At 39.3% G+C, this 24,383-nt stretch overlaps 2 protein-coding genes, 1 long non-coding RNA gene and 1 pseudogene across 18 annotated transcripts in view; 3 read left to right on the forward strand and 1 right to left on the reverse strand.

Moving 5' to 3' along the window:
• The window catches only part of Akap19 (A-kinase anchoring protein 19), a 39,633-nt gene extending 33,001 nt beyond the window's left edge, over positions 1-6,632 (forward strand). The window contains 1 exon segment of the mRNA NM_001399376.1: positions 5,841-6,632. Within this exon segment, the coding sequence (NP_001386305.1) occupies positions 6,008-6,331 (324 nt within the window). The 5' untranslated portion in view covers positions 5,841-6,007 and the 3' untranslated portion in view covers positions 6,332-6,632.
• Positions 6,633-9,834: 3,202 nt separating this feature from the next.
• On the forward strand, positions 9,835-10,756 carry Srsf7-ps4 (serine and arginine rich splicing factor 7, pseudogene 4; annotated as a pseudogene).
• Positions 10,757-11,920: 1,164 nt separating this feature from the next.
• Positions 11,921-24,383, reverse strand: part of Hibch (3-hydroxyisobutyryl-CoA hydrolase) — an 80,108-nt gene continuing 67,645 nt past the window's right edge. For 10 of the 16 annotated variants that reach the window (XR_015628536.1, XR_015628535.1, XM_087565272.1 and 7 more), the window contains 3 exon segments: positions 18,730-18,849; positions 15,941-15,974; positions 11,921-12,644 (listed from right to left, as the gene is read on the reverse strand). Coding sequence is in view for 12 of the 16 variants with exons in the window: in XM_087565272.1 (XP_087421398.1) it covers positions 12,529-12,644; positions 15,941-15,974; positions 18,730-18,849 (270 nt within the window). In the remaining 4 variants the exon portion in view is untranslated. 16 annotated transcript variants of the gene reach the window in all.
• Positions 19,960-23,988, forward strand: LOC148003718 (uncharacterized). Its single transcript, XR_015629501.1, has 3 exons — positions 19,960-20,160; positions 21,561-21,735; positions 22,946-23,988. It is a non-coding gene; the product is annotated as an uncharacterized LOC148003718 (long non-coding RNA).

A 24,383-nucleotide genomic window follows, 5' to 3' on the forward strand; every position in this document is an offset into this window, starting at 1 on the left:
GGAGTCTTCTCTGGTTCTGTATAAAGTTTTGAATGCTTTTTTCCCTTTTGAAGACTGTTGTATGTATTTTGATTGGAATTGCATTGAATCTACAGATGGTTTTTGGCAATTTGGTCATTTTAATTGTGTTGAGGTGTGCTTCCTCCAGTCCTATTCTCTTTAGGATTTATCATGAAAGTATGTTGGATTCTTCTCAATTTTCCCCTATGTCTATTGAGATTATATGATTTTAAGCCAACGTATAGTTTTTATTATATTTACTGACTTATGTATGTACTTATGTATTTCTAGATAAAGTCAACTTGACCCTGCATGGTTGATGATCTTTTTGATATGTGTCTATATTCTAGTCATAATTATTTTATTGTGTTCCTCAGAGAAGTTGATCTGCAGATTTTGGTTTGTGGTTTTGGGGTGTGTGTGTGTGTGTGTGTGTGTGTGTGTGTGTGTGTGTGTGTGTGTTTACCTGGTTGGGTATTATGGTAATACTGGCTCCATAGCCATAGAAGGAACTTGGAAGTGTTCCATTGGTTGTTGTTTCTCCTTCTCCTTCTCCTTTTAAGTATTAACTGTAGATTTTTGAAAATCAGATAAAATTCTGATTTTAGATCATTTAGTCTTGAGTGAGCTTGCTTGCTTGCTTGTTTCCTTCTTTCCTTCCATCCTCCCTCCCTCCCTCCCCAGAAGGATTACTACTACTAGTGTTTCAGTTTTCTCATTTCTTGCGTTGTGGGTTGTTGATCTCTTTGTGGTTTAACGTTGATGTTTTGATGTATTTAGGATTTATTTCTTTTAGATTTTCAGAGTTGATGGAGTGAAGGTTTTGAAAATATTTCCTTATAAGATTCTGAATTTTTTTTCTTAGAGTCTGTTGTAAAGGTTTCATTATTCATTTCTGATCGTTCCTTTTTTTTTTTTGTAAGTTGAACCAAGAGTATGTCAATCTTGTTTATAGTTTCAAAGAACCAGTTCCTAGGTTCATTAATTCTTTATATTGTTTGTACTTCATTAATTTCTGCTTATTTTTTACGAGTTTTTGCTGTCTGCTGAATTTGGATTTGATAAATTCTCGAGTGGCATCAAGTAATTTATTTGTGTTTTTTTATTGTATTTTTTCCATCTTTATTAAATTGGGTATTTATTTACATTTCAAATGTTATTCCCTTTCCCGGTTTCCATGCCAACATCCCCCTAACCCCTCCCTCTCCCCTTCTATATGGGTGTTCCCCTCCCCATCCTCCCCCCATTGCCGCCCTCCCCCCCACAAATCCTGTTCACTAGGCAAATATTGTTAAAATGTTCCTTGAATTGTTTTTTATTTTCATTTAGTTCCATAAATTAAAAAAAAATTGTCTTGATTTATCTTTTGGCCAGTTCATCATCCACTGAGTTTAAGTTTCATGAGTTTTGCACTCACTAGAAATTTGTTTGCTCTCGGTTTTGTTTTATTGTATAGTGGTCAAGCAGGACACATGGAAATTATGTAATGTTTTTCTGAATTTAAGATTTACTTTGTGTCCTAGGATGTAGTATATTTTAGAGAAGCTCATGACTACTCAATAGAACACACATTCTTTGATGTTTAGGTGGCATAACCTATACATGTGTTAGGTCCACTCGATGTAAAAAAATGTTTTGAGGTTTCTCAATTTTTTTGTTCAGATCACATTCTATTGGAGAAAATGAGTTATGGAAATCACTACTATTGGGTTGGTATTAATCTCTTTAATTTCAGTAGGCCTTTTATGAAATTTGGTGCGCCAGAGTTTGGAACATGTTGAGTATTATAATGTTTCCTTGGTCAATTGTTGCCTTGATTGGGAATGAAAAGTCCTTTGTTTCTTTTAATTAGCCTTAAAGTCTAATTTTGTTAGGTATTTGGATGGCAATTCCTGTTGCCTTTTGGTCTCATTGCTTGTAATGCTTTTTCCATTCTTTCAGCTCGAAAGTGGTTCCTAAAACTGAGTTTCCTATAAACAACAGAAGCATGGATTTTGTTTCTTTTTTTTTTTTTTTTTTTTTTTTTGGTTCTTTTTTTCGGAGCTGGGGACCGAACCCAGGGCCTTGCGCTTCCTAGGTAAGCGCTCTACCACTGAGCTAAATCCCCAGCCCCATGGATTTTGTTTCTTAATCTACCATGTTAGCCTGTGTATTTTGATTGTAGACTTGAGTCCATTATTTTTTCAAGTTATTATCAAATGTGTGTATACAGCAATAATTTTGTTGTTTTTTCCCCTTAGTCATGCTTTGTATTTCATGAATTATAGCTCCATTTTTCTTTCTAGTCTCTGTCATGTGTAATCCTCTCTTCCGTCTTAAGTACTCCTTCCAGTATTCTTTAGGGTTGTTTTGGTAGACATGGACTGTTTAGGCTCTTTGTATCATGAAGGTTTTACCCCTGATGCAACCATCATGTTACATAGTTTTACTAGGTACAGTGGATGAGGCTGGGCACCATGGTCTTTGAGAATTTTGGAATGTATTGCTTCGGGTTCTTCAGGCTAACAAAGCTTCCATAATGAAATCACCTGTTATTCTGGTTGGTTTTCCTTCCTATGTGCCTTTTCCTTTCCCTTGTAGCTTTTGACACTCATTTGTATGTTTAGTGTTTTAAGTGTGGTATCTCATGAGTAGTTTCTTTCTTTTTTTTTTTTTTCTTTTCTTTTTTTCGGAGCTGGGGACCGAACCCAGGGCCTTGCGCTTGCTAGACAAGCACTCTACCACTGAGCTAAATCCCCAACCCCTCATGAGTAGTTTCTTTTCTGGTCCCCTTGGTGTTCTGTATGCTTATATCTGTAAGGGTGTCCTTTCTTAAGGGAAGTTTACTTTTATATTAAGATCTGGTCTATGCAATTGACTTGGGATTTTTCTTTTTCATCTATCCCTTTAATTAGATGTGGTCTTATCATAGTATCCCAGAGTTCCTGAATGTTTTTTTATGTTTAATTTTCTTCATGATCTTTGCTTGTGTGATCTCCGTTGTCTTCAAGAACTGTTATTTTATTTTCTACTGAAACCATTCTATTTGTAAGGCCTTCCTCTGAGTTTATTTTCCAGTTCTGTCTTCTAACTAAAATGTTTGAGTCTTTCAGGGCTTCCGTCTCTCTACTGAATTTTGTTTTCAAATCCTAGATTGCCTTTGTCATTTCATTTGGCCTTACTTTTGTTTTCTTGAGCAGTACTTACAATTTTCCTCCTTATGTTCATTCTAAGTTCATCGAGCTGTTTTTGTCTTCTTTAAACTCCTTGGATTTGTCAACAAAGTCTATGATTGGTCTTTTAAGATCTGTGTCCTGGGGTGATTCTTATTTGAGAAAAATTCTAAATGACTGGTAGATTTTGGAGGGGACAAACTGTTTTGTCTTTTCATATCTTGCTCTTCCAACAATTCCTGTGCATGTGGACCTCATTGTTGTTGGTTTTATGTTTGTTATAGATACAGCAGTCTGGGATGCACACAGGATGTGTGTTCTGTCCCAGGCCTGGAAGTTAGAAGGCTGTGGGAAGGGCTGGAGGACTGCCTGTGGCACTGGCCTTCATCTGAGGACTGAGGTGAATTCAGGTGGTGTATGACTTCACTAGGCTAGACCTGGACGGTAGCTTTATAGTGAGCTGAATGGGATAAGATCTGTGAGATAGAGGTTTCTGGGCAGGTGTATCTGATGTGCATCCTGGCCCAAACCTGGAGCTTGGGAGAATATGTGTCGGGGTTCCTTAGAAAGGGCCAAAGCACTGGATATGGGATCAGGGCTCCATCTGAGCATTGGTGTTGTGTGCAGGAGGTCTTCAGGGCAAGAGAGAAGACTCACCAGGCAATGTTAGGACACATAGTGTTTTGGCACAGTTGGAAACAAAAGGTGGCCAGAGTGTGGGGCCACAGGATAAATTTACCTCCCCTTTTTATGACAGAGTTCTCTAATCATTTCCATGTTAATTATGGCCAATGCCTGTATCACTTCTCAGTCCAAAATAGAGTCTATGGAAAGTAATTACATGCTCTGTGTTAGACATGTGTGACTGAGGTAGACCCATTTTTCAAGGAGCTCAGTAGAACAAGACAGATATTCAACTTATTCTATATTCCCTTTGAAATATGTCTCTGAAATCTGGAGATGAAGAAATGTGAAGACAGAAGCCTGGAATTCTCTTTTGTCCTCTTACCATCCTTACTTGATGGGATGGTAAGAATTGGGAGTAGAATTAAGAGAAAAACTTTGTATTTATAGAAAATAAATGTATAGCAGTTAAGTCCAGGAAAGGTTAACTTTTTTCTAGACTTATTTGATTACAAACTATTAAAAGTGAGTAGGTATATAGTAGTTTTTACTTCTAGGGAGCAGCGGTACTAGAAACAATAACCTTTGTTTTATGACTTTTAGGGTTCCGTCTGAGGTCTATGTATAGGAACAGTTTACTTCATTCAGGGACTTTACCTGCCAGAGTGCATATGGCTGCAGCTCCTTAAAGTAGTCACTTATATAAACCCTAAAGTCCCCCCTTAAGAACATTCAATAACAAAACCCACTTAGGATGTAAACAAAGTACACCAGAGTACAGCCTATTTCTGTTTAACCACCACATAAGAATAGATAATATAATAATATAATAATATAATAATACAATAATATAATATAATATAAATATAAAATAATATAATATAATATAATAATAGAAGATAATATGGCCAAAGAAGCCTTAATAGTAAAGATCAGGACTTGGCAAATTTTCAGGTGCAAAGCCTAACTATGTAGGTTCACCATTGTTAGCAAAACTCAGCCATATACAACTCAGGAGTTGTATTCTGGTCAACTTTGTTTATAAAAACATGGGGTTTTTTTTGTTTGTTTGTTTTGTTTTATTTTTTTTAACTTCCTGTGGCAATAGTGGCTGCCACGGCCTGCAAAGTTTTGGACATGTAGCAGTAGATAATGAAGAAATACAGACACACATACAGAAAGGCTGGGGTCAAGTAAAATACCTTCTACACAAATGGCCAACATCCCTATTCCAAGCAAGGGAAGGCCTTGCCATTTCCATGAGTCTGAAGCACTGTGTTCCTTGACAGCAGTGCTCCCAACATGAATGCTCAGAGACTGGGGTGCATTCTCTGTCCATAGATTGCACCACTAAAGAAAATGGGGAATAAAAAGGCACAAATTTCAAATGGTTAGTTTGAAGCAGTGGTTCTCAACCTGAAGGTTGCAACCCTTTGGGGAACTGTCAAACTACCTTTCATGGGGGTCACATATCAGATATTTACATCATGACTCATAACACTAGCAAAATTATAGTTATGAAGTCGCAACGAAAATAATTTCATGTCACAACATGAGGAATTGTATTAAATTATGAAGGCTGAGAAGCACTATTTTAAAGAATTGACTTAAAAATAGCCTAATTAAATGTAGTGGCACTCCTACCCATGCAAGGGAGCAGCAGAGAGGAGAGGGGAGCAAGAAAAAACAGTGACAGAAAACTCGAAAAGCGGAGACTTGTTAGGAGGGATTTGGTGGTTTGATGGGATAAAGGAGAGGGTAATACGGAGAGTATGATCAAAGTACCTTATCTATGTATAAACTGTAAACGAATTACAAAGGGAAAAAAATAACCATTTGTGGGAATTCAGGCCAAGAATGACCCTTGCCAGTGTAAAATTTTATTTCATTTAGTTTTAATTTTTTTTTAAGAGCTTGAAGAAACATTTGCATGTTCTGACATTCCTGAGTCATTTCTCCAGCTTGGCTGGTAAGGTTGTTTGTTGAGAACTTCACTTTTCTTTCAAGGGACTAAGAACTTCTACATCACACAGAACCTTAGTGAACACTCCCTTCTCTTAACAGGTAAACACAAGACGTGAAGAGTAGGAAAAGGGACCAGTGCTTGCCAAAGGGGCCTGAGAGGGAGGCCAGGTTACCACCGTGTGGACAGCCCTGCACTGGTTTCCAAAGATGCTCTTGAAGTAGTCCTCATTAACACAGCTTGCCTTCACCTGCCAAAGCTCTACATCATGGGCTGCATGAAGTCAAAGGAAACGTTCCCATTTCCTACCACATTAGACATTGACAAGCTACACGAGAGTGAAGAGGCCTTTATGACAGGTGATACCTGTCAATATAGGACGCCTTCTACAGATGAACAACAGCAAGTCCAGGAGGAAGTGAAGAAACCCCCAGTGCCCGGTGCCGTGATCGGTTCCGTGATCCTTGAATTTGCAGACCGCCTGGCCAACGAAATTGTGGAGGATGCCTTACAGCAGTGGGCATGTGAAAACATCCAATACTACAACATCCCATACATTGAGAGTGAGAGCTCTGACATCACCATTGATTGATGATACTTGACTGTGCTCTGGATGTAGTTGGTGCTAGTTAAATACATATGTTTTCAAACTCCAACTGGATGTTAAGCCGTGTCTCTGATATTAGTGTAGGGATGCTTATGGTGTAATATAATTTTAAGCAGTTCTACTATTTTAACATCAATGTACATCTGCTTGATCTCAAATTTTGGTCACAGAAGGCCTGGAAAGAGGTCTTACGCCACCCAGCCATTAGCTGTCTGTCATACCATGCTCTTCCTGGGGGCAGAAATGACATCACCAAAGAAAATGTTGAGTAAAAAGTGCCCAAGTTCCAAATGGTTATTTTTAAGGGGGGTGACTTTAAAATGACTATTTTTGTTCATTTATACCAAAAAAAAAAAAAAAAAAAAAAAGCCCAGAACCTGAAAAGGGAGTTTCCTTAAGATGCAAAAAAAGAGCTAGGAATAGAACTCCAGCCATAGTGACCTGTTGTCTGTTGCATGTCTATTGTCAAAACCATTTGCTATTTGTATCAGGGACTCCCCACTTCCTGACAGCTGTAACCAAGCGTTAGAAAACCACCAGAGGAGAGGGCTTCCTTGAACGTCGTTCTTAGTAGGAAGTCTGTTTTTGTAGATGGAAAGGGGAGAACCACCCTCAGTCTCAGGGTCATGCCACAGCTGTTACTGGATGATTTAAACTTTGCATGTTACAGCCTTCTTTAAAAGATAATTTATAGAAGTCATGACAGTTTATCACATTGAAATAAGCTCTTTGGTAGCTTTTATTCAGTAAATCTTAAAATTTACTTTGCAGAAATTTAGTCTGCAAGGTGAAAATTTGAGCCTGGTTTTCATAGCTAACCATGTATAAAGCCTCACTGCAGTGCTGGTAGAGGGGTGGATGTGTAGAGAGTACAAGAGGACTGGAAATATTCCCACACTCCTCCCAAAGGGAGCACCTGTGTGAGATTTAGCTGTCACCCGTGCCCTCAGAACACTCTTAGACACATACTCTCTCTCCTGAATGGAGAACTTGTGTGAGTTTTAGCAGTTATGCATGCCCACAGAATACTTTTAGCCATATTATAGAAGTGTTATAAATTAGGCATTTAAAAGACTATCATATGTTTTATTTTTTAAATCTTAACTTTTAAAGCTCAACAGTAAGAGAAGACTTAGAAAAAGTCAACAGAAGAGGACTGAGTGTCTAGAATCATCACCACGCTGTGCTGAACAGCAAGAGGAAATGGGGCCCAACTATACCAGTCCTTCAAGGATGCCGTTTATCAGCGTTCTTGAAATCCAAAGCCATTGAAGAAAGGCTTATGGTATCATTGTGAGCTAGACAGGCACTTGACTTTATCCACAGTGAGAAATGCTGCTTCTAGTTTTATTGTGATTGAAACAGAAGTCAGACAGTTTTAATTCTCCAAGTTTTCGGAGCAGAGAGGTTGTTAAAATGAGTGACAGCCATTGTTCAGTTTCCTTTCAGACACCCATTCGTTCTGTTCATTCCACTAAACCCTGGGAGTCACAGTGCTCCACCATATACAGTATTCCACTGCATGGTAATCACAGAACTGCAAGCGACCACTCCTGCCCCTGTGCCTTCCATAGGTATAATCTTTAGTTCATGGAGCAGTGTAGTTCCCAGTGTCTGTACTGATGATTCAGGCAAAAGCCCCTAGATCATGATGTTTCTCATTCAATTGGTTTCTCATATGAAGACGTCTGTTGCAACGTTTCTTGTTACTTAAATATAATTGAGTATATAAAAATAAAATATATGTTGGTCAGAACAGGAAGACATACTCTACACAGAAATATCTGCAGGTGGGTATGGTTGAGTATTCAACTTCAGGTTTCTTCTTCGCCCAAGGGTGGAGCTTGCCCACTCCACATCTAGCTAGAGGTCTGCTCCCTGCTGCCCCTGTGTTTCACAAATATAGTTTAACCAACTATGATGAACATTTAAATCATGAAAGCAAGCACTGTCCCTTCACTCTGAGTCAGGTGTGTGTGTGTGTGTGTGTGTGTGTGTGTGTGTGTTCTTCTAAGAGACCTACTTTAAAATATCTAAATACTGTATGTCAGCCCATAAACAAGTAACCCCAGGCTTACATAGTAAGTAGTGGGGGTAAACGGTGTGCGATAAAAAAATTGAACAAGTTTTATACCACACTGGACAGTATCAGGATATAGTTTGGCCTTGATGAGAACTAGGACTCGTTCATGAGGAATCGGCCCTCTTTCATCCCTTTATATTCAAATAACTGAGCCTCACTTGACGTCTTTCATTAAGGAGTAGAGGAGTGAGGAGGAGGGACTCATAAACAGAACACTGAACAATATGTTAGCTACTGAACAGGGACACGTAGAACATCAGTCTAAGGGCACATGACCTCCCAATGGCAACTGCAGAAGTAGATCAACAGAGGAAAACACGTCTAACTCCTTACTTCCTGAGACTCTCAAAATGCCAGTATGCTTCACTGCCCCTCCCTGCTGTCTTTTTGGTACTGTTGCCTTTTGATTCTAGGCTTTGGATGCTAGAATCCTCCCATCTGAGTTGCCTTATCAGTTCTTTACAATCTACCTATGGCTATTATCACTTAAAGCACAAATTTGAAGGAGACAAATATGATAAGCCCAAGGGAATTTGTATCACGCGGCCTCAAGCATTAAAAGTAAGTCTACATACAGGAATTGTACGATATGCACAGCCTAATTATCACCATTGGCATTTGGTGAGTTGGGACCCAGTACACTTCTGAATTATATTATTTTGGAAACCAGAAGTTAGACAAAATAAATGATGTCAAAAAACAGTAATGTACATGTAATATCTATACAAATAGAGCATCTATGTGAAATGCCCCAGCAAGCCAGGTGTTTCTTCCTTGGAGCCATAAACACTAGCTCTAAACACTGTCACGTTAGACCCAAACTCACGTTTTGTTGGCATACTCCCTTCACTGTAGGAATTAACTCTGAAGTGGTATTTTTTTCCCAAATATTTTTTGTGAAAATGGTTATGTTGTTTTTTTGTCCATTTTGTTTTTAACTATAATAAAAGCCTAATCGCAATTATCTGTCAGTTCTCACTTAATTGAAGCAAATATTTTATGGCGTGGTCCACTTATGTTTCACATAAAGACTCCATTCTGTATTACTGACATGTACACAGTGAACATGCATTTGTACAGACAAGGTCTTCAGTTAGAGTGTTGAGAACTAAATGTAAAACATGGACAACACCATGGTATTATTTCAGACTGCTCTTGATGTTTGGTGGGAAACATCCTTTCTGACAGGCAGATTAGGAGCTGAGGACATGTAAAAGTATGCTCCGGGTTGGAGTTGCCTCCAGGAGTGCAGGATTGGGGCGGGGGTAGGGGTGGGGAGGTGCAGGCACAAGCCCACTGCTCCTTTCTGTTCTTTTCTTAACCTCTCTTAATTTTTAGGAGCCTGCGATAAAGAAGAAATTATAACAAGTTAAAAATAAATGATTAGCTGACTCTAATATAGAAATTATTCTGACTTAGAAATGATTTAGTGCCGCTGGGATCGGGATCGCGGCAGAGGAGGCTGCGCAGAAGCCTCCCTGCTACTCGCGCTGTGAGCATTACATGCTAGAGCCAAGTGGGCCAGCCATCATGTCACATAATGGGCAAGGAGGAGAAACCAAGGAATATGTTGGTAACCTGGGAACTGGTGCGGGTAAAGGAGAGTTAGAAAGGGCATTCGGTTATTGTGGGCCCTTAAGAACTGTATGGATTGCCAGAAATCCTCCTGGACTTGTCTTTGCGGAATCTGAAGACACGAGAGATGCAGAGGATGCCATTCAAGGATTGGATGGGAAAGTGATTTGTGGTTCTTGAGGGTTGAATTATCAACAGGCTTGTCTCAGAGATCTCAGTTTGATAGGCCATCTGCCCATCATCCCTTTGATCATAATGATAGATGCTATGAATATGGTGAAAAGGGTCATTATGTTTATGACTGTCATCGCTATAGCCGACAAAGAAGAAGCAAGTCACAAGTCTAGATCACATTCCTGATCCAGGGGAAGGCAATTCGTTCGCCCACGCAGCAGGAGCTGCAGAAAGGGGTTAAGAGCACCATCTCCTTGACAAGCAAGGTCTGTGTCTCTTCGTAGATCAAGATCAGCTTCACTCAGAAGACCTAGGTATGGTTCTATAACAGGGTCGAGAATATCCAATCCCGCTCAGGGTCGATATCAAGATCCAGGTCTATTTCACGACCAAGAAGCAGTTGATCAAAATACAGATCTCCATTTCCTAAAAGAAGTCATTTCCCATCAGGAAGATGACACAGAATGTCCAGAAAGAATGGACTGAAGTTCTCAAGTTCACCCTGAAAAGTCATTTTGTTTACATTATAATAAGGGATTTGTTATGTCTGTAAAGTGTAACCTAGGAAGGATCATCAACCATCTAATCACAATGATGAATTATTACTGTGTAAAATTCAGTAAAATTCAGCAGTAAATAGTTTTTGTTGAATGTATTAACATCTTATGGTCTGAAAATGGGTTTTTATTTGACACAATTAAATAAAATGTTTCTAACTAGATGTTTTGATTTGTGTTCAATGTTAATACTTTTATCAGACAAGGAAAAATCAAGAGAATTGTTATTGACCATATTTATATGGGCCTGTATTCAAAGTTTAATGGTGTTGGTTAAGTATTAAACATCACTAACTATCCATAACACTGGCTAGGATCTGAAAGGACTTTGAAATTTTCATTTTTCTCATGTACCTTGGATGAGATGATCTTTGAGTCCTCTTAACAGCATGAGTGCATCGTGGCAGATCTCTAAATCAACGGGGAATTGGTGTTAACAATCTCAAACTGTCAAGCTCAGAGGGCCCACTCATTAGCCTACAAATGGCATGACAGGAAATAAGCAGAGTTACTGGAATAAATGTCAAGAAGTAGAAACTGGTTTCTGGAGGCTGAGATTTTAGTAGTGGTGTAGCTTTTCAGACTATTTAAGTTGGAATGATTCTGCTCAATGTACTTCCCTTTCAAACAGCCAATTTAATATAAAAAAAAGCATGTTTGAGGAATTGTCTGAATTTGGAACAAAACCTTGTAAATCAGCTTTGCAAAAAGAAATATAAGATCTTCAGTCTGGAGTTCTCTGATGTTTCTTGCATACCTTAAAAAGTGTTCTGTTAGGGGCTGGAGAGATGGCTCAGTAGTTTAGAGCTCTGGCTGTTCTTCTAGAGGAACAATTGAACTCCCAAATCAGGGGATCCAGTGTTGTCTTATGGTCTTCAGGCAGACAGTGCAAATGTACACATGCAGGCAAAATATGCATGTACATAAAACTATTTGAAAAATTCTGTCATCTTCCAATTACTAAAAATACTTATATTTTAAACTGCTTTTATCACATAAATGATAAAATTTATAAAAAAGCAGAGTATGTCTGTCTTAATGACTGGGGTTTCTTAATTCCTCATTTTTTTCCAAGTTAGCAAACATTGCAAAGAATAGGAAGAGTATTTTCTGTTCTACTGGGGAGCGGGTTCCGATCCCTGGGAAAGGCTGAGGATTAGTTATTTAGCATTCTGAAGACAGAACTTGTTTTTTGCATGAGATTTTTAATGTTTACAAAGTAATTCTTCTGCTACAATATTGTTTTAAAGTAGGAAATGTTTAAAAAAGGAAAATTTATAAGGCATCAATATACCCTCTCCAAATTTCAAGGTTTGGATTCTGATAATCTGTACATAATTTGGTTAATTACTGATAAAGTAGAAATTACAGTCATCGTTTTAATGAGAAATGACTTGGGATTCTCTGGAGCTCTTAATTTTCTTATAAACCAGGGACCAGCAAACCGTTTCTGACGAAGATCACAGTAGATACTTAGATACTTGAGGTGCTGTGGGTCATGAAGTCTGTGCCATGGCCACTCCAAGCCATAGGGAACAAGTTCCGCTCCACTGCAGGAAGGCTCCATAAAACATTGGTGTTTGAACTTTAGCTGTCACATCAGGAAAAGTTATAAACACTGGTGCTTAAACTTCAGGCAACCACTGTATTATGAAACATTAGTCTTTTCATTTCTTTCCCAAGCATTTAAAAACAAGAAAACTATTTCCAGCTTGCAGGTTGCACAAAAATGGGCAAGATGCCAGGCCTGGCGTCTCTGCTATGGTGTGCTGACCCTTGCTCCAAAATAAACCTCAGAATTTCAAATCCCTGCTTCCCAGAGATTTAAAATAACTATTCAAATCTTCATCAGTAACATCTTTTAGATCAGCTGGTTTCCATTTTGGAGTCTGGTCTTTGTCAATGAGAACTGTCAAAAGAAGGTAGACACATTACCACATTTTTTTCTGCTATTACCAGATTTAATTATTGAACTAACAAATGTATCTTACTAGGCATATTTCTCTATAGTATGATTTTTCTGCAGAGTTTATGCTTTTAAGAAAACAGAGTGGACTAATCTGGCAGCTCAAACATTCCTTTTCTGTCCTCAGACAAAACTATGAAATCTCATGTTACAGCAAAACACAGTACTGGATTAGATGAGAGGGGTGCAACACCAGGCTTTTAACCAGGTTTTGAGAGGAAAGTTAATTATTTGAGGGAGAGGAAAGGAGATTTTATACATAATTAAATGAAGATACTGCCCTTCTATCAAATTCTCTAGTAATAGATACCTCTGAATTAAAACAATAACGACCACCAGACCACATCAGTAATCACCAAATCTACTCCTATTTCAGTATAAACATCACTCAGGATAGTTATAATCTATCCCCAGAGGATTCTAAGTGTGAGTCATCTATAAGCACTTAAAAAATAAAGAAAATGTCTGTTTTTTGGTGTTAGTGCAGTATAGTTACACACATGCTATTCAAGAGCCTGGATGAAGGGTATATAGGAGTTCTATACTGTTCCTCACAAGTACGTGTGATCTATAAGTACATGAATCTACACTTGAGAACAGTTAGAAAAGCACTGTTATGGTAGCATAACTCAGCCATGCCTAATATATATATAACTTTAGTGAAGGATGAGAAAGTGAGACAGACAGAGACGGGGGGGGGGGGGGGGAGAAGAGGGAAGAGAGAAGAAAGAAAAGAGAGACAGAGAAGAGAGAAGAGAGAATGAGTTTAAACCTTGGGCCTCATATAGCCTGGGCAAGCATTCTGTCACCAGGCTATATTCCCATCCTTAAATATACACATTCTATAGACACTAAGAAAAACCCAAATTAAGTCTGGAGCATTAAGCATTTGGAGCAGTAATCTGGGAACCAAGGAGCGGGATGTCTTGTTGGCTGGAGAAAACTTGATGCACAGTTAAATGTGGATATTGGAGAAGTGTTTAGTTTAGTTTTGTTTTGAGATAGCTGCGGACTCATGGATATGCAGCCAGCTTTCTATGGGAGCTGTTTGTTTGCTGTGGGATTCTGAAGCAAATTGGAAATGGCTGATTTCCAAGCTTCCAACCTAAAGCTTGTATCTTTTCATCCAGTGTCACTAAAGACTGGTTCTGGGACATCTTTCCACAGAATCTCTTTCCCTTCAAGTGTCTGGCTGCCACTGTCTCCCTCCTTGAGATTCTATCAAAGGACACAGGAGAGAGGGCACCAAGCAAATCTGTGCTGTGTTCCTGCAGGACAGGAAGTGCTGCCCCCTGCAGGACAGGAAGTGCTGCCCGTGCAGGAAGCTCGGCGCAGCAGGGCCAAAGCCTCAAGTCCTTGGCTTTGCTAGCCTAGTTCGTTTATCTCTTCTATAGCCAGAGAGGAGTTCACCCTAGATGGTAAAAGTACGAATGTTTAACAACCATCTCCCTAATTTGCTAGATTATTTTGTCTAATTTTCTGACAAATTTTTTATAGTTAGCAAGTTGCAGCAAGAATATTTGTTTTACCCAGAACAAATGTTGCTTTCTGAATAGAAGTCTATGCTGAAACAACATAGCAACATTTTTGTCTCACTAAAAACAAAGGTAGTTTGAGCCAGGCCTGTATGGTGTATGGTGTATGGTGTATGGTGTATGCTGTATGGTGTATGGTGTATGCTGTATGCTGTATGCTGTATGCTGTATGATGGTGATCCCAGTGCTCAGGCGGCTGACCAGCCTGGCCTACACAATAAAACTTGGTCCCAGGATAAAAGTTGTTTTTCAATTTTAGAAACAGAAGTAGTTTGATAAGCAATTCCTTTGGGTTTTTGTTGTTGTTATGGTTGGTGCTTTTTGTTTTTATTTTAGAGACAGGGTATCTCCATTATGTGGCTCTGGCTGGCCTGGAACATTGCTAAGCAGACTGGCCAGATCCACATGGCTCTGCCTCCTGAGTGCTGGGATTAAAAGTGTGCACCACCAGACCTCACAGGTCCTTGCTTTTTGATTTAACATTCGAATGTTGACTGACTTCAACTCTTTTATTCCTAAAGTAATTGAAAATATTTATCTAAAATATCTAAAAATATTTTGTATCTACAAAAGGACCATCACATAGTTAACAAATACTCTAGTAACCACTCTTAAGTATAAGTCTCCTGAGAACATGAACCACAATTTTGACTTTCATGCATCGAAAAACCATAGGGAATTAGTAGAAAAGATGAATACTGTTTTAGTCATACAGCCACCCACTTGGACTCAACCTCATGGGTCTTCCAAAATGACTGTACCCTATGCTTACTGGATACACCATGCTATAAATTAAGAGAATTCTACAATAACAGTAGGATTTTACCAAATCTCAGGGTGTAGACAACACAACTTTTACTCAGAGAAAAATTTTTGGGGTTAGAAAGTATATAGGTCAGTGGTAGAGAAGTAGTCTGCACACACACACACACACACGCACACACACACGCACACACACACGCACGCATGCACGCACACATAAGCACACACTACACTGTATTCTATTAAAATGATTAATAAAAACAAGAAAACTGGTCAGGTTGGGAGACAGAGGCAGAAAGAGACATGAAAAATTTATGCAGAAGAAAATAACTCATTTTTATATAAGGAACAATAGCTCTTTATAAACATAAACTATTCATAAAAGGAATGGTTACAAATTTGCTACAGAAAAACAACATATGCTTTTTCTAAACTGCTGCCTTGAGCTGAGTACAAATGTAAAGTATCGTGTACTCATCCAGTGATGCTAACTGCCTACACATCAAGGCGGTGGGCGCTGGGTTCAGACACTGCCCAGTCAGTCATACCAGAGCAACACAAAGGAAGGAGGAAAGAGGAACAGCTGAGAGCTCTCTGGCTTAGAATTGAAACACTTTTTAAAAACAGCAGGATGTGTTTACAAGTTACAAGATCCCATGAGCAGAAGGGCAGGGTCCGATACACACACATCAGAGAACAGTGCTGAGATGTGAATGTAAAACATAGTTTTAGACACACCTTCCCATATGTTACACACACACACACACACACACACACACACACACACACACACACACACACACGAGAGAGAGAGAGAGACAGAGACAGAGAGCAACCATTCTAAAGTTGTAATTTGCACTAGAACATCCATTAAAGTTAATTGAGAATGCTCACAAATCTGCCTCCCATGACAGTCAAGAAGTACAGACATGTGTCACTTACCAGCTCTAACACCTTCATGAAAGTCATGACCTTCCTGAAAGAAAGTCAGAGTGGATGGGGTAAGTGTGAGCCCACTGCTCCTGTGCTCTCCTCTGCTCACCTTGGCTTTTCACCCCTATGACAATGTTGACCACAGCACTCACAGTCTAGACCCCTCCAGATAGCTCACTTCAGACCACTCCAGCTTCACTGGCTCCGGCAAGACCACTGAGCACTCCTCAGGTCGGTGTATCCTGTGAGTCTCCCCACCCATGTTGCCTTTATGTTTTTCTTTTTCCACTGAAGCCATTGAGATGTCCACTTGCTCTGGAAAATGTCCTCAGCCTTCAAACCTTTAGACTATTCTAGCAAATTTCCTATACTACTTGCATCCTTGGTTTCCTATTGGAAAATGAAGGAGCGTGAATATTTTCATTTAAAATTCATGATTTATAATCATAAGTCTCAAACAGGCACAGAAAACTGCCCATGGTCCATGATGCCTTCCCATTCTCAAGGTAATGATTAACTATTTCAACTTTCTCAACTTCTACTCTCATTCACTCTCTGCTTCTATTACATTCAGGTAAGGACTTAGCCTCCCTTAGCAAAGGAGAACCTTTCTGACATGCTGGTTTTGCATCAAGATCCCTGCCTGCAGCTGACAAAGCCTTCAGTCTCTTCTCCTTTTCAAGACTGGAGGGAGGGACACCTTCCTTTTGAGGTCCAGTCATGCTTACATCCCAGTCCACACCTCCTTTGCCCTCCCAAGAGCTTTTTGTGAGAAGGAATTCTACAGCTCTCTCCTGGCCCAATCTCTGGAAACTGCAGGCCTAAGTGGCTGATCACATGCAGTTCAAATGCCCGGAACAACTCACAGTGGCCATGTTACCTTGGCATGTGTTTTCCTTTAAGAAGTGGCCACATCAGTTCATAATGGAACCATCTTAACCTGTGTCTGAAGGATGCAGTGCTACAGGGCTCAGTGAATGCTGTTGTTAGTTTACCTACAACAATCTTGTTTCTCTTTGGATAATTCCATCCTTCATGACCCTGGCCTAATATCTCCCATCTTACAAATGAACCTCACCATCTCCAGTTTTGTTTTGTTTTTGAAAAGAAAAGCTGTATATGTGCAATATCATCATTTCTTCACAGCCCATCTGCTTCGGCTTCATCTTACCTCCAACTCATGACTCTAACGGCCACCTCTGCCACTCTGGAAGGGCTTGCCAAAACTCACTAATTGATTATAACTGTCCTCCTAGTGTTACCTTGTTTCTCATAGACTTGGGCATGTTATATTTTCATTCTCATACAATTTTTGTAATTTGTTTCCTTTGTGATCCAATTATCACTCAATAGTGTGCAGTTTACTTTCCAAGACACTTGTATAAATTTTGTATCATAGTTGATTATTTTATTCCATTGTGGTTAGAAAAAAACATAAGGAATTACTTCAATTTTCTTTTATTTTTTGAGACTTGTATTGGATCACAAAATATGGCCTACTCGGGGAAAAAATTCCATAGGTTACTGAAAAGAATGTGTTCTTTCATATAGTGTGGGGGTTCGATATTCGGCAGATAGCAGGCCCATTTGATGTTATTTAGACTAAATAATTTTGGGTTTACTTTTCAGGTGCTATGTCCTTTTGGTCAAAGTGGGGTAATAAAGACACTACTGATGTGTTGGGGTAGTTGGCTTTAACTCTGTTAGCATTTGTTTTGTGAAAATAGGTGCAGCAAGCTTGTATGTGTTTGGAGCTATAATGCCTTCTCAATGGAGTATTCCCTTGTTAGTATTATGTGACCTTCTTTATAGTTTCTGATTAGTTTTAATTTGAAGTCTCAAATTAAGAGTCTGCTGTTTCCTGTTTGTGTGGAATGAATGGCTGCAGGTGCTCTCTCACTCTAACATCTCTACCTCTACTGGTGATGTATGTTTCTTGGAAGCAGCAAGATGCTGGGCCATTTTGAGTCCACTGTCTTTGACTGGGGAGCTGAGGTCACTGATACTCAGCTATTGCCAATGTGTGTGTACTGATTCCTGTCATACTGCTGATCTTGTTTGTTTTCTTCATCCCCCTTTGAGTAATCACTGATGTAACATTAACTTTCCCCTGTCATGTTTATCTTTCTCTTCAGTCTGAAGTAATCCTTCCAGTTTCTTCTGGAAGACGGACTTGGTGGTCATGAATTACTTTCACCTTCTTTTATTGTAGAGCTCCCCCCACCCCAATTATGCAAGCTTGTTTTGCTGGGTATACAATCTGTGTTGACACCAATGTTCTATCATTGGTCCAAGCCTGTCTGACTTTTAAAGTCTACAATGCAAATTAAGCTGTTATTCTGATAACCCACCCTTCCCTGTGGCTTGGTCCTTCTCTCTTGTAGCTCTCACTGTCCTTTCTATTGTTTTGTTCCTTTAGTGCTTTGACTGGTATGTGATGTAGGAAATTTCTTCTTTGGTCATATTTGTGGTCTGTATGCCTCTTTCACCTAGATGGCATCTCCCCAGACCTGGAAATAATTCTTTTGTGATTTTATTGAACATTCTTTCTATACCTTTGGTCTGCTTTCTTCTTTTTGATGCCTATAGTTAATTTATAAATTTGGTCCATAGGTCCTGCATATTCTTCATGACTTTTTAAAAGACTGAACATTTTCTGTCTAAGTGACCCAATTCTTCTACCTTTTCTTCAAGATTTGATAATCTGTCTTCCATTTGCTTATACTATTCTGAATTTTACACATTCTACAATCAATTTCCTAACTAGAAAATAACAATATTCTATATAAAATCCTCACCATACACGCTTGAGTTAACCGGTACTCCATGGTCAGTACTTCTTGCAAGGTCTTTGTAGAGCCCTCCATGAGCTGCCTTAGTGTGATCTTTAGTGACGTTGGAGACATTTTATTAATAACCTTTGAAGAAAGACATTCCTTGTTACCCAACTGCTTCTTTGCTGTACATAACAAGCTATCTTAAGTTTCTATGTAAGCCATATTAAAACCTGCACCATAGAACTTCTTTTATGTGCCAAAGATTAATAAAAAATAATGCCTCACTTTAGCCCTGCCAAAGCAGGAAGTAATTTCTAACCCACTTCAAAAGTCATTCAGGTCATCCCACAAATGGAATAAACATAGTAATCAAACAAACCTATATTTTTGTTTGCCTAGCATAAGCTAAGTAGAGATTACACCTTAGAAAAATATGAACTAATAAGACTGCCATACTGGCCCTTCAACTACACTGCCAAGCAACTTGTTTGGAATTTAAAGATCCTATCACAAGTGTTCAAAGTCCCACTGCAACTGTGACCCCCTGGCTCATACATGAGGCCATCACATAACTCAATGTTCTTTGTAATTGTACATACAGTTACTGATGACTGAATCAGTTCAAAGAATTTCCATTTCAAATGTTTTTCTTTTTAGAATATTGTTTGTTTTTCAGTCTTGCATATGTATTACTTGATTATAATCTACCCACTATCATCTTAATCCCCCTCCCCTACTGAACACTACTCTTTCCAACAAGCAACACGCCTCCTTGTTAGGCTCATGCCTTTTTTGTGTGTGTGGTCCACTGCATTTGGTTAGGGCTGCCTGCATGCAGAACATTGTAGGAGTTCGGGGAGGCATTACTTGGGCAAGGCAATTTCCCAGTGGCTACAGCACTGAGGAATATGACTCCCCTTTCTCCAGCAACTATTAACTACCGGTAGCTCTCCAAGGACTGGCAGGCCTCAGGAACTCCTCCCTAACCCATGACAGAAAGGTGATGGACCCAGTCTTGTACAGGTTTTTTTCCGGTACAAAGTTCTGTTTTCTCTGTAACATCCTCACGTCTGTCCATGCATACTCCAGGAACAGAGTACCTCCCTTAGCACTTGCGGAATCGTAAAGCTTGAGTACTGTGTTCAGAAGATGACAGTGGTCTACCCACAACCACAGTGCTGGTGAAGAGAGGGCAATGATAAAAGGCCATTATGAAGTTGCATCTTTGAGGGATGCATTCTTCTGACCTAGGCCTTCAGGATATTATCTCATGTTCTGGTCATGACTGCAGTTCTGCTCCAGGTTCTTCCTTAATGGCTACAATGAGCAATGAGGCTGATGACCCATCATGGCAATCTGTACCATGTGCCACTCTGGGTGGGCATACAAAAGGACCATTTTGCTGACATATCCTGCCTTTTCTTTTATGGGAACATACCCACATTATCTCAGGTAAGCACTTGGAAGGACATCATTATGCTAAAGTCACCTTTCCAGTAGTCTGAGGTGTGCAAGCCAGCACCAATTCCTCAGCACCCCATTACAGTTTGCTGCTCACATGGTCCATTTTCAGTTCATAAAATGGAAAAAACAAAACAAAACAAAAACCTTTCTCTTTTTGTATGCCATCTGTTGGCTACCAGGTAATAAAAAAGGCCACTTAAAGCTCCATTTACTCATACTTGTAACATTCCTGGAAATAAAAAAAGCATCATTTAAGAAGCTTGCTAACCTGATGTTTGATGGCCTGTTAACTCCTGAATGGTGCTTACATACAGCAGACCACACTTAGGGGAGTATGAGTGCTGACTATTAAACCTGGGTCCTCTGGAAGAGCAACACATGCTCTTAACTGCTGAGCCATATTCCTAGCCTGTCAGTGGGGAATTTATTAAGCATAGTTCCCTCAGATTAGGGAAGTGCTTTACATGTTTAATTCCACTTCCTGGGGGGGGGGTGTGGTAAGAGCATTTCTTGGATAAGGAAGCTAGGCCCTGTTGTGAATGGGTCCAAGTGAAAGCTGAAATCCAAACTCAAGATTTCCAGCTCCAAAGCCCACTTCCTTCTTCGGTATAAAGGAACAGTAGGATACCACAGAGAAGTGCAAAGAAGATGACAGGAGGGGGCACTGTGTATTAAATTGAAGTGACTACAACTTGTCTGTAATTGCCAGTAAGGAGGAACTCAAAGAATTGTAGCTTAAGAAGACTGTGACCTTAAGAAGGGTCAAGGGGAAGGCCTTTAAGTTCCAAACATTTCTTAAGCTATTCTCCTGACTATCTTTCTCCTTGCCTTGTAATGAAGTCACTGGATTAGAGTGCACTGAATCCATGGACTGAGTAAAGCAATGACTTCTCACTGTGGGGGAAGCATCTATTCCATCAAGGGCATGAATAAGAGAACAATGGCTCCTTTGGGCCTCTTGCCTGAGTCCTTGGGCTCAGACAGCCACAGCCTTTCAAACTGGTCTTTGCATCTGACTCTCCATCTTTTAGGTCTTCAAACTATACCAAAGTTTCTTTTAGTCCCCAGATTATAGACATATGAGTTATTAGCTCCCATAATTATTGAACCCAGTGCCTTGTAATAGATCCCTTTCTAGGAACTAGTTACATTATTTATACACATCTGTCTATCTAATATTCTGTTTCTCTGAATACATCAACTCATACAGAATTTTAATTGTTTAAAACATGCATAGTTAGATGGTTTTCACTTTAAATGCACAAAATATATGTGTATGTATAATATTCATAATGATCAAGAAATGAGAGATTAAGAAACTAACTGAAAAAAATTGCTCCTGACTTGAAGGAAATTATTAATTTAAGCCCTGCTTTTCACATTTTGAGGCAGGGACTCACTGCCTGCCTTGAACGTCTCATGCATCAGTTTCCTGAACAGGTTTGATTGCAGGCCTGTGCATCTGGATCAGGCCACCAAAGGAATGGTAGAGAATAACTGTCCCTGGATACTTCTGCTCTCCTGAAGGAAGCCCGTGATACATTTCAAATCTACCTATATAAGGTAAACTTTCTAGTCTTCTCCCAAGAAAACTGATGTCACTATTTTTAAATAATTTCTTTGAACTGATAAAATACACTATCTATAGTTCTTAGGGGAAGCATAAGTCATTTGATCATATGATACTGCAGAAACACTTTAATTTGAATAGTTAATGCTTTTAAATCATCTGCAAGAAAAAGTACATGGGAATTTCAAGATAAATTATGCATCAATTCAGAGAGTGCAAATGTCTTAAGCAAATACCACAGAGTCAGACTTAATAGTGCACAGCACATATATTACAGTCTAACCAGCAGGCAGGCAGGCAGGCAGGCAGGCAGGCAGGCAGGCAGGCAGGCAGGCATTGTACTGGGGCTTTGGCTAAAGCTTATACTTGATCCACAAGTATGAGGCAGACAGAGTTGGCTGGGAATGTGTGGACTTTTGAAACCTCAAAGACTACACCAAGTGACACACTTTCTCCAACAAGGGCACACTCCCTAATCCTTCTCAAATAGTTTCACCTACTGGGGTCCAAGCATTCAAATATATGAGCCTACAGGGGCTATTTTCATTCAAGTCAACACAGGCAACAATTAAAATGCTTTCAGAAGAAAGAACAGATAAATACTTTTGCATCTTGGAAGTAAGCAGACATTTATTCCTTGGAACACAGGAAAAAAATAGTTACTACAGGTTTTGGGTTAGAGCTCACTGGTATAAAAACTCTTACCTAGTATACACACAGTCTTAAATTTAACCCAAACACTAGGGTGAACAGAAGTCTTACAGTAAACCATACTAACAGAGAAAAGGCTAAAATCATATTAGCATCTCAACAGCTGCAGAAAAATGATAAATAATCTCAGAACGATAAAAATTCCTTGTAGGCACCAAGAAAATCTTGATAACTAATGTCCACGAGATTCCTGCAGCAATAGCAACTTCAGGGTTCTTAAAAGATGTCCCCAGGATAGGAAGAGGAGGACATGAGTAGCTCTCTCCATTTCCACCAAGTAGTGCTGGTGGTAGAAGCCAATGTAAGAAGATGGGTGCGTGGACGGGGTGTGGGAAAATGGAAAGAATGGCAGGGAAGCAGATAGAACTGAAGATGAATTACAAAAATTCAAAGTAATCTACAAAATATAAATACTTCCTTAATGAGTTTAGACAAGTTCTAGATACAAGTACAAAGTCTACATAAAGATTTTGGATTCAATTTTACTTCTAGATCTCAACAAACAAAAGATTAACTTTGAAAAGATACCATTTCAAAGGCATCAAAATTGCAGCATCACTGAAATGAAGATAGACCTCAATAAATGAAAGAGCACATTGTATGAACAGAAGAACCCTCATGAGCGTTCCCATTAGGAGACTGGAATGGTGGCATGTGCCAGGTGCAGTGTGACTACATGCCTAGCCCCCAGTGACAGTGTTGTCACTGAATCTGTACTGTGTTGCACTGACGTGTGCAGAGGGAATAGAAGATCCTGGATGACTCTGGGCCTGGGCTTCCCCAGCCCTCACTTCATGTGGATCCCTTTGTTTGTTTTGACTTTGTGTGAGTCTTGTGAGTCCTGCTACAGTCACCAAACTGACAGGAGTGCTTGGAGACTAAACATAAAACATAAAATTGACTTTTCTCTTTGGGACGTATATACAACTTATTTTATTATATGAATGTGCCAAGTATATCCAATAAATAAAAAGGGTCTAAAAGAATAAACAATAAAGGGAGGGGAAAGACAACCTGGATTACTATTAAACCTGGCATCAGGAAGAAAAAGACATAGTAGATGATAAAAGAGAAAGGATGCAATGCAAATGCCATCAGAGGACTTAAACTCAGCCTGCTTAAACATCAATAATATGGTAAAGATTAACAGGTATGTCACATGAGAAAAATACCCACATGGTCAATAAACATATGAAATGCCATCTGACTTCATTGGAAATGCAAATCAGAATCACAATACAATATTATTTTATGTACTCCCGAATGACCAAATGAAGAAGAAATGGTTAAGGATGTGGAGCCAACCAGTGTTCAAATGTAATGAGAAACAACTGTGCTGAAAGAGTGTTAGAATGAGGGGGGGTGGGTGCTTGGGGAGGGGGAACACCCTCATAGAAGGGGGAGGGGAATGGGATGGGGGTTTATGGACAGGAAACCGAGAAAGGGAATAACATTTGAAATGTAAATAAAAAATGTCCAATAAAAAATAAATTATAAAAAGGAAAGAAAGAATAATAATAAATATGTATATACACAAGGTGGTTGGTTTTTGTAATGCTACTTATGGGTATACACCCAACAAATATATGAATCTGTGCTATCATGAAGCACATAGAGAAACACTCATGGCCACACTAAACTAATTCTTACCATAAAAGCCTGCAAATAACCCCAGATGTGAACAGAAAGTCAGTATGATGTATCATATAATGGGATGTCTTACTGTATCAGAATCAGCATCCAACGGACTGCTGTGCACACCATGGATTAATCTACAGATGAAGACACTAGGATGCCTTTGAGTGTAAAGAAGCGTACCTTGTTTTTCCTCAGCCTAGAATTCTGAAATACTCCATCTCATAATCAATCTTACGACACATCCACGATATCAAGCACCAGTGCATGCAACACTTATCCCAAAATGGTTTTC

The sequence above is a fragment of the Rattus norvegicus genome, chromosome 9 (genome assembly GCF_021556685.1).
Source record: "Rattus norvegicus strain SHRSP/BbbUtx chromosome 9, alternate assembly SHRSP_T2T, whole genome shotgun sequence".
Taxonomy (NCBI): Eukaryota; Metazoa; Chordata; class Mammalia; order Rodentia; family Muridae; genus Rattus; species Rattus norvegicus.